At 39.5% G+C, this 14,633-nt stretch overlaps 1 protein-coding gene across 1 annotated transcript; it reads right to left on the bottom strand.

Moving 5' to 3' along the window:
• Positions 1–8: 8 nt before the first annotated feature.
• On the bottom strand, positions 9–13,821 carry LOC121366701 (carboxypeptidase M-like; the record flags this gene model as incomplete). The annotated part of the gene is made up of 7 exons (XM_041491044.1): positions 13,629–13,821; positions 12,091–12,188; positions 7,959–8,131; positions 6,222–6,406; positions 4,716–4,883; positions 4,323–4,475; positions 9–154 (listed from the first exon to the last, which is right to left on the bottom strand). Coding segments are annotated over exons 1-7 (1,089 nt in total), but the record flags the coding sequence as incomplete, so codon positions are not given.
• Between the last annotated feature and the right edge of the window lie 812 nt (positions 13,822–14,633).

Genomic DNA, 14,633 nt, shown 5'->3' with positions numbered 1-14,633 from the left:
TTTTTTACCTGTAAGACATATTTTCCAGGAAGAAGGAGTTTCCAGTACTCCCCATACTCCGTGGTCTTCAGTGGGAACTGTTCACGGCCTTTCACAGCGACTGTGGCTCCAACCAGAGTGTTTCGGTTTTCATCAAACACAAGACCTTTGACCCCTGTAAGTAAATTAAGACTATGATAAGACATTTTCAGAGACATACCCCACCCCGACAACCCAACAACCCCCCAAACACAAAACATCAACAAAAAACCCCAATCAAAAACGAAAACGAAAACAAACAAAAGTAGAACACTGTAATACACTAAAATTTCTCACTATTGTTTTATTTAACGACGCCACTAGAGCACATTGATTTTTTATCTTATCATCGGCTATTGGACGTCAAACATATGGTCATTCTGACACTATTTTTTAGAGGAAACCCGCTGTCGCCACATAGGCTACTCTTTTAAGACAGGCAGCAAGGGATCTTTTATTTGCACTTCCCACAAGCACAAACCATGGCCTTTGTTGAACCAGTTATGGATTACTGGTCGGTGCTAGTGGTTTACACCTACCCATTGAGCCTCAGGGTCTGGAGTCGGTATCTGGATTAAAAATCCAATGCTTCGAATGGAATCCGAACCCTGTAGACCGATGGCCTAACCACGACGCCACCGAGTCCGGTGATTTGCGTCCATTCCACCGGCAAAATTAGTGCCCAATATAGGGTGATCTCAAACGAGACCAAAAAGGGCACCTTCAAACTAGAAAAAGTATATACATATATACACACATACACACACATACATATACATATGTATGTATCTACATTATTAATGCGTGGACCGCTGGGAACAAGACGATGCACAAGGAAAGATACAAAAATTAGGTCTGTTCAAAGAGACAATAATACACTGACCACTTGGTGAAGAATTTATTAAGATTGTTCTTACTAAGATAAATACATTTTTATATTTTATATCTTTGTTTAGCTTCGTTTTGGAAGTGTATAATATTTAATTGGACCCTTTGCACTTTACATTTATATATAAAATATTTAGCTAATAATAGTAGCAGGTCAAACACATTATCTGTTTTAATATTATCTTTACATCCAAATATTACTAGCTCAAGAGAAAGCTTTAAATTACATATATGCTTACATGAGTTTGATAACCAATTTAAATAATCATTCCAAAAGTTCTGAACAATTTTACATTCCCAAAATAAATGCACTATAGATTCTTTTCCTTCATGACAAAACGTACACGTTTCACTGTCAATTAATTTTAATTTATATGCGAAACTATTAGTAGTTAATATTCTATGAAGTATTCTATATTGGAACCATCTAAGTTTTATTTCTTGCGTGGTTACAAATGGTTTTAAATAAATAGTGTGCCAATTAAGGTCTGAAATAAATAATTTTGCCATTTTGATATTGCAGAATTTGGCTTTTCAGAAGTTACAAGTGTGTAAATAATATAGTTTTGAGCCATTTCTGATAGAACAAAGTTTCGTTGAACAGGAGAAATCATCTAAAGGATATATTTGTTTCTATTATATTCAGTTTCGTCTTCCTAAGGTAAGCCTTAAGTGAGTTAATAACTCCTTGATACTCTAAAAAAGATGCATTTAATTTGTATAAATTATTAAATGCGATTAAAGTTAAAAAGTTGCCGTACTCATCAACAAAATCACAGATTTGAGATACACCTTTCCCAAGCCATTTCTTTTTAAAAAAAGATTTGCTGTTAATTTTTATATTGGAATTATAAAAAATTGGCTCTGATAAAAAGTCTTCAAAAGATGAAACATTAATTAATAACGAGAAGTCACGGAATGCAATGATACAGTCTTTCCAAAACAGATTTTTTGTACATGTTTTATGCACAATTGGGGGAAATGATTACCAAATAGAGATATGTTACGGAGTTGTGGAAAACGTGTAAAAAGAATAGGTTTCCATTTTGGATCTTTGGTTTCCAATTTTCGTAGCCATGTAACTTTCAAAGCTTTAGCATAGTTAAATATGTCTATCATTCCGAGAGGGGGCAGTTATGATTATCAGATCTCGTAAACCAGGCTATTGTTTGTTTTTACCAGTGACGTGTGTCACAAAATTGTCAAGACTTAACCAAAACTAAATCAAAACAAGTTCGATAAAATATTCTAAGGTTTGCTCTTAAACAATTGGGTTTCTGGATTTTTTTTTGCCTGCTATTCTTCTAAATGAAAATAAAAAGGCAGTATTTGTGGGAGAATCTAGTGAGACAAGGGAAATAACTCGTGAACACTCGTTTGCTGAGCAGAGTTCTATCTACGTTACGGTGATCGTTACTGGCCGTGCCAAACCGATATTTTAAAGTTCCGACTAAGTTCTAATACTATTTCAACAAAATAAAAGACACGCACCTAGTGGGGGGCGGGGGGGGGGGGGGGGGGGAGGTAGAGAAGGAGGTCTTTAGCGTCGCGAGGATTTTATATTGTGTGACCAATCGCATTTGGGTGGGGTGGGGGGTGGGCACCCACACTGTCTATGAGTCGTGTTATGGGGCGTCAGGCTAATATAAAATGTGATGAAAACAGGTGTGATTGGGGGAGGGAGCAACACCAGTGGAGGGGGTAATTTTCCTCTAGAATAATAATGAGCTCTTTTTAATGTAAATGTGCCAAGCTAGACATTGTTTGTTTTCTTTAACGACACCACTAGAGCACATTGATTTATTAATCATCGGCTATTGGATGTCCAACATTTGGTGATTTGACATAATAATCATATAGTCTCAAGAGGAAACCCACTACATTTTTCCTTAGTAGCCAGAGATCTTTTATATGCACCATCCCACAGACAAGATAGCACATACCACGGCCTTTGTTATACCAGTCGTGGTGCACTGGTTGGAACGAAAAATAGTCCAATGGGCCCACCGACGGGGATCGACCGCAGACTGACCGCGCATCAACCGAACGTTTTACCACTGGGCTACTTCCCGCCCCCCCCCCCCTCCCCTCAAGCTGGAGAAGACCCTAATGTTTGTCTCGCCTGTACGAAGTTAGAAGGCCAGATATATGTATTATTTTTCCAACGACGGCCACAGCAGCAGCGGCGGTGACGACGGCATCAACGTTTGCGTTTAGCTCAAGCTAACTCCATTTCTCACAAACTGATTCCTTTTCCGCATCCCACAAGTTTAAGTTTTAGGTTAAGTACGATTCTGGACCAAATCCTGAATTTAAAACTGCGACCCTCACCACCTTGCCTTCGTCACTTTTAAGTTCGGGGCGGGACGTAGCCCAGTGGTAAAGAGTTCGCTTAATACGCGGTCGGTCTAGGGTCGATCCCCGTTGGTGGACCCATAAGCCTATTTCTCGTTCCAGCCAGTGCTCCACAACTGGTGTAAAAAAGGCCGTGGTATGTACTATCCTGTCTGTGGGATGGTGCATATAAAGGGTCCTTTGTTGCTAATCGTAAAAAGTAGCCTATGAAGTGGCGACAGCGGGTTTCCTCCATCAATATCTGTGTGATGCCATATAACCGTAAATACAATGTGTTGAGTGCGTTGTTAAATAAAATATGTCCTTCCTTCCTTTTAAGTTTAAGCACTCAAAAAATATCCAGACCTTGCTTTTTAAGGTGCGCGAGTGCGATCACGCTCGTAATTTCAATCTGACGAGTGTGAAAAACAGCGCGTTACATTCGATAAACGGCGCACGTAAAATAGATGGGTATATTTATTTCCACAAAAATCAACAGTTTCCATAGCTGATAGGAAGGTCCTTTTATTAAATTATAAAAATTAAAACATGGCAGTGGCTTCCATGCAGTCGTTAAACTGTATTTGTCTTTGTTGACGGACCAGTCAAAATCCAATCGGAGCTACACTGCCTATTTTATTTATTTTGGAGAGTGATTTTTCACTCGCCTTAGCATATTGAGGAGTACGATTTTCCACTCGCCTATAATTTAAACAACCCAATGACTGCAGAATTTCAACGCAAAAACCAACCGTTGTCGTTTCTATGAGGGTCGGGACGTGGTAAAGCGCTCGCTTGATGCGCGGTCGGTCTTGGATCGTCCCAGCCAGTGCACCACGACTGGTATATCAAAGGCTGTGGTATGTACTATCATGTCTGTGGGATGGTGCATATAAAAGATCCCTTGCTGCTAATCGAAAAAGAGTAGCCCATGAAGGTTTCCCTATATCAAAATCTGTGTGGTCCATAACCATATGTCTGACGCCATATAACCGTAAATAAAATGTGTTGAGTGTGTCGTTAAATAACACATTTCCTTTTTCTCGTTTCTATGAGAGCGAGCTACCTAGTATAGTACTCACCCATGTGCACTTGCATTAAGTAAGAAATTAAGGAGTTTTTGTTCCTCTCCCAGTATCCCGGTAGTTCATCTGAAGTGGGATAGAAGCAACACGATATTTCAAGGGTTGTCTCCATGCAGCCGGCGTAGATGTAGTTGTAGTCCTGCATTCCACCTGTACGTGAAGCACAACACACATATATTAAATAAATAAATAAATTTCACAAACCAAGAAGGCACATTTACATTTACTTCAATAATCACAGTGGATAAACTATAGGCTCATACAGACTGGACAATAGTTTCAATGAAAGCGTCTAGACTGGATGCGTGCGATGCGTGGGTCTGAAAAACGCATGCAGGCAGCATTTGATACGTCTCAGTCTTTCTAATTATAATAAAACAAACGCATTACCTGCAACTGGATACCAGAGGGCGCCGTTAGTTATCCCATCTTTAAATGGGCCCGTATCATTACAATGGTTACCCAAGCGCATTGTGGGATGATTTTTGGAATACGTCAGACTCAGGTGGCGAAACACGTCGTCGTCGGGACAGCTGGCGTAGACGCTTACATCTGACGCTAAAAACAAGAATTAATTAGAATTGATCTGTTTATATGTGTTCATAGCAAGTAATATGTAGTTAGTAACGACCAGTACCTAACCATCTAACCATTAACCCCTATCCAAAACAACCTAGATAAGTTATGACGACTAAGGATTGTAATTTAGATCAGTTAACAAGTTTGACACTTAAAATGTACACACATATACATGAGAGAGCGCTCGCGCGCACACACACATACAAACACACACACACACACACGCAAACACACACACACACACACACACACACACACACACACACACATTGTCTGGCTACCGTAAAGAATGTTTTTATAACACCAGGTTTTTAAAAACACCATTTTAAAATACATGTTTGTCAATTAAGGCCACCTTTACATATCTCAAACTCAATGACCTCGTGTCCTGATATAAGACTGACCAGGTTTTACTGATAACAACCGTGCAAGTGGTATTCTGCCATTTATATAAGAACAAAATGAGGCGGTGCACCAAACGCATAAGGGTCAAAGTTCGAGGTGCACCCAACTTTTGATAGAGAAGTGAACATCATAAGTCCTGTGATTGGTTATAAATGTGAGTGTGTTGGTTGTTAAAAAAAAGAGTTTCATTTGGGCTAAAAATGCATGCAATTTTATTTCATCTGGTAGCACTGTGTCAAGTAGCCTGCAGGTAGGAGTTTTAGCCACATATGTTACTATTGATTTGGTAGTATACACCCTACAAGTAAAATTCACCTCTGCTTTAAGATTTACTACCAAGAATATTTTTTTGATTCAGAATTATTACGTGTGGGGTGGGGTCCCCCCTGATCCGCCGTGCCTGAAGCTGTGTTGATTTTTTGTGTGCAAGATAGACGTCATTCCCTAACAATATAGCAAACAAGTAGATCTGTCAATATCGTTGTATGTTTCACAGAATATATTCTGACATAAAAATTGGATTGAACTGCATGGAGTAATGGCGGTGAAGTTCAACTCTTATAAATGTGAAGGAAGGAAATGTTTTATTTAACGACGCACTCATCACATTTTATTTACGGTTATATGGCATTAGACACATGGTTAAGGACCACACAGATATTGAGAGAGGAAATTCGCTGTCGCCACTTCATGGGCTACTCTTTTCGATTAGCAGCAAATAATCTTTTATATGCACCATGCCACAGACAGGATAGTACATACCACGGCCTTTGCTACACAAGTTGTGGAGCACTGGCTGGAACGAGAAATAGCCCAATGGGTCCACTGACGGGGATCGATCCTAGACAGACCGCGCATCAAGCTACGTCCCGCCCCCTTATAAATGTGAAAGTACACGGGTAAGTATAATACCATTCGGGTAGTTGTCAAACGGGTAGTTGGCGACCAGGGCTCCCCCGTGGAAGTTGATGGACAACACAAACTGTTCCTCCTTCATCCAGTTCATAATGGCTCGGGTTTCAAGCTGGATTGGAACTTTGTTTTCCACCCAGTAATCCGGAAAATTTCTGTTCAGATCATACGATCCTCCATTTTTCCTGTTCAGTGGAACAATATATAAAACAAATTGAACGATTACACTATATATATATATATATATATATATATATATATATATATATATATATATATAATATATATATATATATATATTAATGTGAAACATTTTATTGCTTGTTCTATGAACATAGTGGCCCGATTTTACGAAGCCAGTTTTCTTAAACGCAGGTGTTGAAGTATTGTACATGTATGTAGTGACACGCGTGCAAGAAACAAAACAGGATTTGTAATTTCTACCCACTGTGCATGAGAAGTTCCACCACTAAAGGAAAGACTTACGGGAACGGATGCAATATTTTCAAGGTAGGGGATGCAACTTAAACAGGGACGCACCTGAACCTCTTTCGGCTATAGACACATTAATGAAGTTAAAGGGACATTCCTGAGTTTGCTGCAATTTTTAAGATATTATTGACCAACAGAGACTTTTTAACGATTGTAATTACATATCAAATATATTTTTCTGCATAAAATATCAGTGGGTGTATATTTGTAGTACGTTAAATTTCATTTTATTTCCTAAAATATTATTTTTGTCGTACGTACGAAAATATTTGAGGACAAAATCCAGTTTGCGCTTCTTACAAATATTAAGACGACCATTGAATACACATACACTGACATTCTAAACAAGAAAATACATTTAATATGTAAGTTTAATCGTACAAATATTGTATTAGTCGGAACATCTTACAATGCAGCAAACTTAGGATTGTCCCTTTAAACGAAAGCAAGACAAGGGGGACACCTGCAGTATTCCAGAGTACACTGGCGTGTATTACATACGTCAATCTTCCCCAGAATCAGCGGGCCAAAAAGATGCATGTATTATACTCTTTCCCCACTAAAATGGAAATCATTGTATCCATGTGTTAAAGGCTGGAGGTTTTGATTGTTCGAACCAATTAATACTTTTAACGACGCACGCAACACATTTTAATTACGATCATTTGGCGTCGGACATACGGTTAAGGGCCATAGACATAATAAGATAGGAAACCCGCTGTCGCCCGCCGCGCATTGGGTTACTCCTTCCCGTTAGCAGCAAGCGATCTTTTATATTCAGTATCCCACAAACAGGATACTACATACCATAGCCTTTATCACACCAGTAGTGACTGGAAGGAGAAATAGTCCAAAGGACTAGGATCGATCCTAGATCGACCGCGTAACAGGGGAACTCTTTACCACTAGGATACACCCCACCCCCTGCTGTACTTCGAAGTTCCGAAGTAAGTGTTCTTTATTTTAACAACGCCCAACACATTTAAATATACGATTATTTGTAGTTTGAAGTTCCGAAGTAAGTTTTCGCAGAAACCGAACTATTAACGCATTAAAAATCGTATCAGCCCAAGGAATATTTTAACAAACTCTGGAACTGTTTTCTCAGTAAAAACGTTTATCTCACAAAATAATATCTCTGCACAAAACGGAGTCCAAATGAAGTTGTGACGCGGTTGAGGCTGATCTCTGCTGTGTCGATGTTGTGACGCGGTTGAGACTGATCTCTGCTGTGTCGATGCTCACCTGCCTGTTAATGATGAACAGTTTCCGTAAGAAGCGATTGCGAATCCATCCGGGTTCATCGTTGGCATGATGTGAACCGTGGTGGTCTTGAGGAAGTGGGTCAAGGTCATGTTTCCACCATAGCTTTTGACTAAGTTGTCAATGAGATGAAGGAGCATTTCTCTACCCACCGCCTGGAATGGAGAAATACGTAACGGCGTGTCATGTTACGTGTGTGTGTCATGTGTGTATGTCATATGTGTATGTGCGTATGTCATGTGTATATCTTGTGTGTATGTTATGTTTGTGTATGTATGTATGTATGTATTGATGTATGAATACCTATATTTTGTATTTATGTCGAGGTTGACTGTTACATACACAGCTATTAACACACTGGCGCAGGGGATAATTAAATCATTTCTGGCCTCACAAATTGTCCCATGCCGTTGCTGGGACTCGAACATGTGGCACCGAATCGCCCGCAAATTGCAAGACTAACCACGATGCTCTCTGAGCTATTATATGTATGTGTGTGTACATGTATGCATGTATTTATGTATGTATGTATGTATGTATTGATGTATGAATATCTATATATTGTATGTATGTCGAGGTTGATGTTACATATGTAGATGTTATGCACTGGCTGTCATGTGTGTATGTCATTTCTGGCCTCACCAATTGTCCCATGCCGTTGCTGTGGTGAACCTGTGGCACCGAATCGCCCGCAAATTGCAAGACTATGTCACGTGCGTCTGAGCTATTGAGGCATTTATGTAAATGTGTATTTATGTCCACATGCATGGGTGCCTACAATCTACGCGGTATGTCCCGTCACGTGCATGTATATCATGTGTGTATGCCTGGCACTGGCACTGTATGTATGTATGTGTATGCCACGTGTGTGTGTGTGGATGTCGTGTGAATGTCATGCGTGTATGTTTGGTGTATGTGTGTATGTATGTGTGTATGTATGTATGTGTATGCGTGTATGTGTGCTTGGTTAGAGCATAGCATATGTTCGAACCCATGTGTCTGTCTCTCTCTCTCTCTCTCTGTACATCTCTCCTCTCTCTCCTCTCTCTCTGTATCTCATGTCTCTCTCTCTCTCTGTATGTGTATATGAATGGTCCAAACTAATAACGTACGATATCCACTTTTGACATATTTATTTGTCGGTTATCTGCTCTAACCCATATTTAGTGTCTGTACTTTTTAACTATAAACTACTTCAGAAATATAACAAACAACATAAACATTTATTTAATAGGAAACGCTCCGCTAGCTGTATAGAAATCGGTGACATTGCGTCAAAATAGATCACAATGGCGAACTTTCAGCATAGTTATACACCTCACTTCCAGTCCAGTTATTATACAACTATAGCATAGCAAATGTGGTCAATAAATAGAAAATAGATAACAATGCAACAAAAACAATGTGCAGACATGTGATGTCCAAACAGAGAGTCAATGTTAAACATTAAAGACCTATATGCCAAGGTCACAGTAACACAATGAAATACAAATCTGTATTATGATAGACAATTAACGCTTGCTGGTAAAACATGCTTGACTTGGTATAAATAGTTCACGATTGCATTACTACAGGGTTGTACACTTTCAATGATCTCAAAATACTAAACGTGTGACAGTCTAAGTTAGTCACACACACACACACACACACACACACACACACACACACACACACACACACACACACACACAGACACAGACACAGACATACATACATACATACATACATACATACATATTTATATATATATTATCTGCTCTAACCCATATTTATATATATACTATTTAACTATATATACTAGATATATATATATATATATATAAATATATTTTACTTTGGACCCTTCGCTCGAACTAACTTATCGGTCCCGTCTGTGTTATTAGCTGTATTTCCCTCGAACTGCTGATACATCAAATATCAAATGGAAAACCACCGAAAAGGACCAACAATTGCCGCGCTTGCGCAGTTGGTTATTACAACCTTTAGATTATAATAATTTAGGCGGAACGAGTTATAGATGGATTGGACAATCGCGACAATATTGAAGCTAACCTTTCTTTGCCATACCTGTCACGTTGTGTGTTCAGCTAGCAGCTATCGGTAAAAGTCTTTCAAGTACAGCTAGTGACACGGTGTTTTTTGGATGAATCGTGATACTATCACATAATTGGCCTGGGCGGGAAGCGTTACTCTGAACACGTCTACCAGACCAGTTTTCAATGAAACCAGGGGCGAGGTACTCAGCTGTCATCACTTCAGCAACCACACATTTAATTAATACCGACAAGGGCTTCTGCATCACACAACGGAATAATTTCTAATAAATCCTTTCACTCTGATATTTTGTTATATAACACATTGATGAAATGTTTAAGTTTGCATTTACCAAATATATTTATATGGATTATATATTAAATATATATATATATATATAATATATATATATATATATATATATATATATATATATATATATATATGTGTATAACATATATTTGTATATATATATATATATATATTATTGGTAAATGCAAACTTAAACATTTCATCAATGTGTTATATAACAATATATATATATATATATATATATATATATATATATATATACGGGAATAACCCTCGACTCGAACTTAAAGGTGACGAGGAAAGTCGGGGAGTTCGTGTTTTCGAAATTAATATATATATATATGTGTGTGTGTGTGTGTGTTTAAATTTGAAAGTGCATTGCAGCTGGATGATTTCGCTTGATATTGTAAGAATCCTGCGCTTCTCTGCCTACCTCTAAACTATGAAAACTATGCATCCCCAGTTGAAAGTCGAATTGATAAACATAAACTGATACATTACATTACATCTAAAAGCTAAATTTTGACACGATTCACTCCTTTGAGAGCAAAACGAAACAGCGCTAACTATTATTACAATTAATCCTCGAAGGCCAAGACCAGCCGAGACAGGCGCGCTTTGCCTGATTGACCTGAGTGACATTTCATTTTATTTCAGGTCGGGTCATAGCGCTTTGCGTGCACATTCAGAACAAGCTGTTGTAGCGCAAGCCTGTCCTAGGCGCAGGTGCCGGCCTCGGACGACTCCTCCGTCCATGACAGGAAAAGGTTTGGGGTGGAAGTGAGAAGGGACCACCCGCGCTAGCAAGTGCAAGGGAGCACCAGCAACCCGACCGGAATCGGTAGCAATTTTGGTGCTATTGAATTTTGAATATACCGTAGGATTAAGTCAAAACAGAAAGTACTGCGCAATTTGTTGAGGGAATTTTGGCGCATTTTTGAACGGTTCATCGAAAGTAAAAAAGGGAGCTACATGTTAAATTGAACTTGGTTTGCCGAGAGTAGCTCTTTCATTTCCACTTATTTTCGCGCTTATATCCAATTACGGTTCAAGCACGCTGCACACACCTCAGCTATCTGGTCTGTCTATCCAGGACAGTGGGTTAGTTGTTAGTGGTTAGTGAGAAAGAAGAGGTTGTAGTTGTCTTACACCTACCCACTGAGTCGTTAAAACTCGCTCTGGTTAGGAGCCGGTACCGGGCTGCGAACCCAGTACCTACTAGCCTTATGTCCGATGGCTCAACCACGACACCACCGAGGCCGGTCCTGATTAACAATGCATTCGTCTTTAAAATACTGCCGACAACGTCAACGACAGTTTGATCACTAGTTTTAGTGGTGCTTAATATATTACATCTTTATGGCGGAACCAAAGAATTAGATCGAGAGATCGAGTTTTTCCACTTTTCGAAGGCCATTATTACCGTTATTACTAGTTTGTATAGCAATTCGGCCAGCACCGTCGCTTCGGTTCGAATGAATGACACACACACGCACACACACACATATATATATATATATATATAGAGAGAGAGAGAGAGAGAGAGAGAGAGAGAGAGAGAGAGAGAGAGAGAGAGAGAGAGAGAGAGAGAGAGAGAGAGAGAGAGAGACAGAGAGGTGTGAGTGACTGACTGACTGACTTTTGGTTTATTTGTGGTTGTGGTTTTGATAGCACTGCACCGAAGCCGTGATATTGGCTACCTTGTTACCTATTAATTACACCAGACACTCAAGACAAATGTAATAAAAATCCAGTCACTAATACGAACCCCATTCCCATGCATGTTTGCCACATACTTGACGTTAGGAGTCAAAGTCACGTGCTTATTCGCGCCTTCACCAATCACAATCACCCAGAGGTCAGCGTCTAAAATACAGGGATGGGTATCATGGCATCATAATATATGTGTATTATACACAGCAATGTCAACAAGGTTTTAAGGAACTTTTCTAACAAAATAAAGAAAATATATGACGTAAGACGACGTTGTTGCTGTTTTAAATTTAAACCTCGAAATATTTCGATGACATTTGTGTATTTGGTAATGGCTGTTCCTTTCTTCTTCATATTCATTCATACTTATTTTCCTGCTTATATCCAATTACGGTTCAAGCACGCTGTGCTGGGTACACAACCTGTCTATATACACTGTCTGTCCAGGACAGTGGGTTAGTTATTAGATGTTAGTGAGAGAGAAGTCGATGTAGTGGCCTTACACCTACCTATTGAGTCGTTAAAACTCACTCCGGGTGGAAGCCGGTACCGGGCTGAGAACTCAGTGCCTAACAGGCTTATGTCTAATGGCTTAACCACGACACCACCGAGGCCAGTCCTTCTTCACAACTATGAACTATGAGTTAAAAGAACCAAGCGAAACCAAGAAATCGGTATTTTTCTACAAAAATAGCAATAGCTGCTATAGTTTTGCATTAGTTCTGCATTTGTTTTATTATGGGGCGGGATGTAGTTCGGTGGATCCAATCAACTGGTTGATTTTTTCTCTCCTTGCAACCAGTGCACCACAACTTAAGGCCGTGGTATGTGCTTTTCTGTCTGTGTGAAGCTGCATATAAAAGATCCCTTGCTACTGATGGACAAATATAGCGGGTTTCCTCTCTTTGACTATATGTCTGAATTACCAAATGTCTGACACCCAGTAGTCGATGATTAATTAATCATTTCATTTTCATTTCAACTTATTTTCGTGCTTATATCCAATTAAGGTTCAAGCACGCTGTCCTGGGCATACACCTCAGCTATCTGGGCTGTCTGTCCAGGACAGTAGGTTAATTGTTAGTTGGTTAGTAGTTAGTGAGAGAGAAGAGGGTGTAGTGGCCTTACACCTACCCATTGAGCCCTTAAGAACTCGCTCTGGTTGGAGCCGGTACCGGGCTGCGAACCTGTACCTACCAGCCTGTAGTCCGATGGCTTAACCACTACGCCACCGAGGCCGGTCATTAATTAATCAATGTGCTCTTGTGGTGTGACTTTAACTACATACTTAATCGCATATTTACTTGGTAACAATTAAAATTCTACATTTCTTTTACAGCAGAAACCGCTAACAACCAATTATTAACCCACTTTCATGGACAGACAGTCTACATATTCTAATGTGTGAAACCCAGGACGACAGCGTGCTTGAATCTTAATTAAAAATAAGCGCGAAAATAAAGTTGAAATGAATGAAATTATATCTGGCTGTAGATTAGAAAAGAACAGAAACCAATGAGTTTATTAAAGTAGTTTTATTTGTAATGTTTGTAAAACAGACCAAATGCAATGGAAGAACGCCAGCTTACAAACCTTTAACAGACTTTCCAATGCTATGCATGCGAGTAATATCTGGGTATTGTTGAGATATGTCTTTGAGGAATTGTTCCAGTTCGGTGTGATTGTGATAGTTGAAGTCCAACGGCGCCACCATCCTAGAAAGCTTCAGCAAGACCAAACATCCTAGTAGAATTATCATGGCCTGAAGATGCAGTTGCTAAAAATAGATCAGATGTATTATGCGAAATGAATATGGTTTTGAAAGCTGAAATCTCAAAAACAGTTTAGTATTATAATATTTAGAATTAGCCTATACAGTTCATTGGGTTCTTCACTCGTGCATCTTCAGAAACTGGAGGGTGATGTTTGTTCAGAAGTAGACACTTCTGCAGACGGTGTACACCAATCATCAACTCGAAACCAGAGTATTGGGCCTTTATATCATCGGTGCCTATACAGGTTAATTTCTGCTGGGTGGAGTTCGGAGTAGATACCGGGGAAGAAGTTATTTTCCTAGAGAATACAATATGGGAAAGTTTGAAAGTTGAACTCAAGACCATTCGGTCAATATGGCGGGTGCAGATTTGTTGACCCCTTCCGAGTGACATTGGGTGGAAGACACTTTAGATCCAGGTGTATGTAGCGCCCAACAAGGTGGATATTTTGTTGGGCCTCAATGTTTGTAGGGCTTGTGGGGCGCTATCAGACTTGCACAAGAGTGTTGACTATATGATAGCAAGTTATCTCAACAGTTCCTTGGGCTGGTAGAAAAGTCTGGAGTGGTAAACGTGAAACTGTCGGAAGAGGTTGGGTTACCGTTGTACTCGGTTGTTCGATTTGGAAGCATTGAGAGTTGGCCCATGATTGAGAGTTTATTGTGGAGATTTGAGAACATGGCGTTGTAAGTGATTATGCCCTACCACATATTTCATGGTGCGGGGGATCGATCGAAGGTAAATCAGTGCCTGTGGTGTAGAAGCTGAACTGCCGAAGAGCGTTCAGCACGGAATGGTATGTATGGAAACGGTCCATTGCTTT

This window comes from Gigantopelta aegis, unplaced genomic scaffold (genome assembly GCF_016097555.1).
Source record: "Gigantopelta aegis isolate Gae_Host unplaced genomic scaffold, Gae_host_genome ctg6725_pilon_pilon, whole genome shotgun sequence".
Taxonomy (NCBI): domain Eukaryota; kingdom Metazoa; phylum Mollusca; class Gastropoda; order Neomphalida; family Peltospiridae; genus Gigantopelta; species Gigantopelta aegis.
Note: the sequence above shows the minus strand (reverse complement) of the source record. Positions and strands in the feature narration are given on the sequence as shown.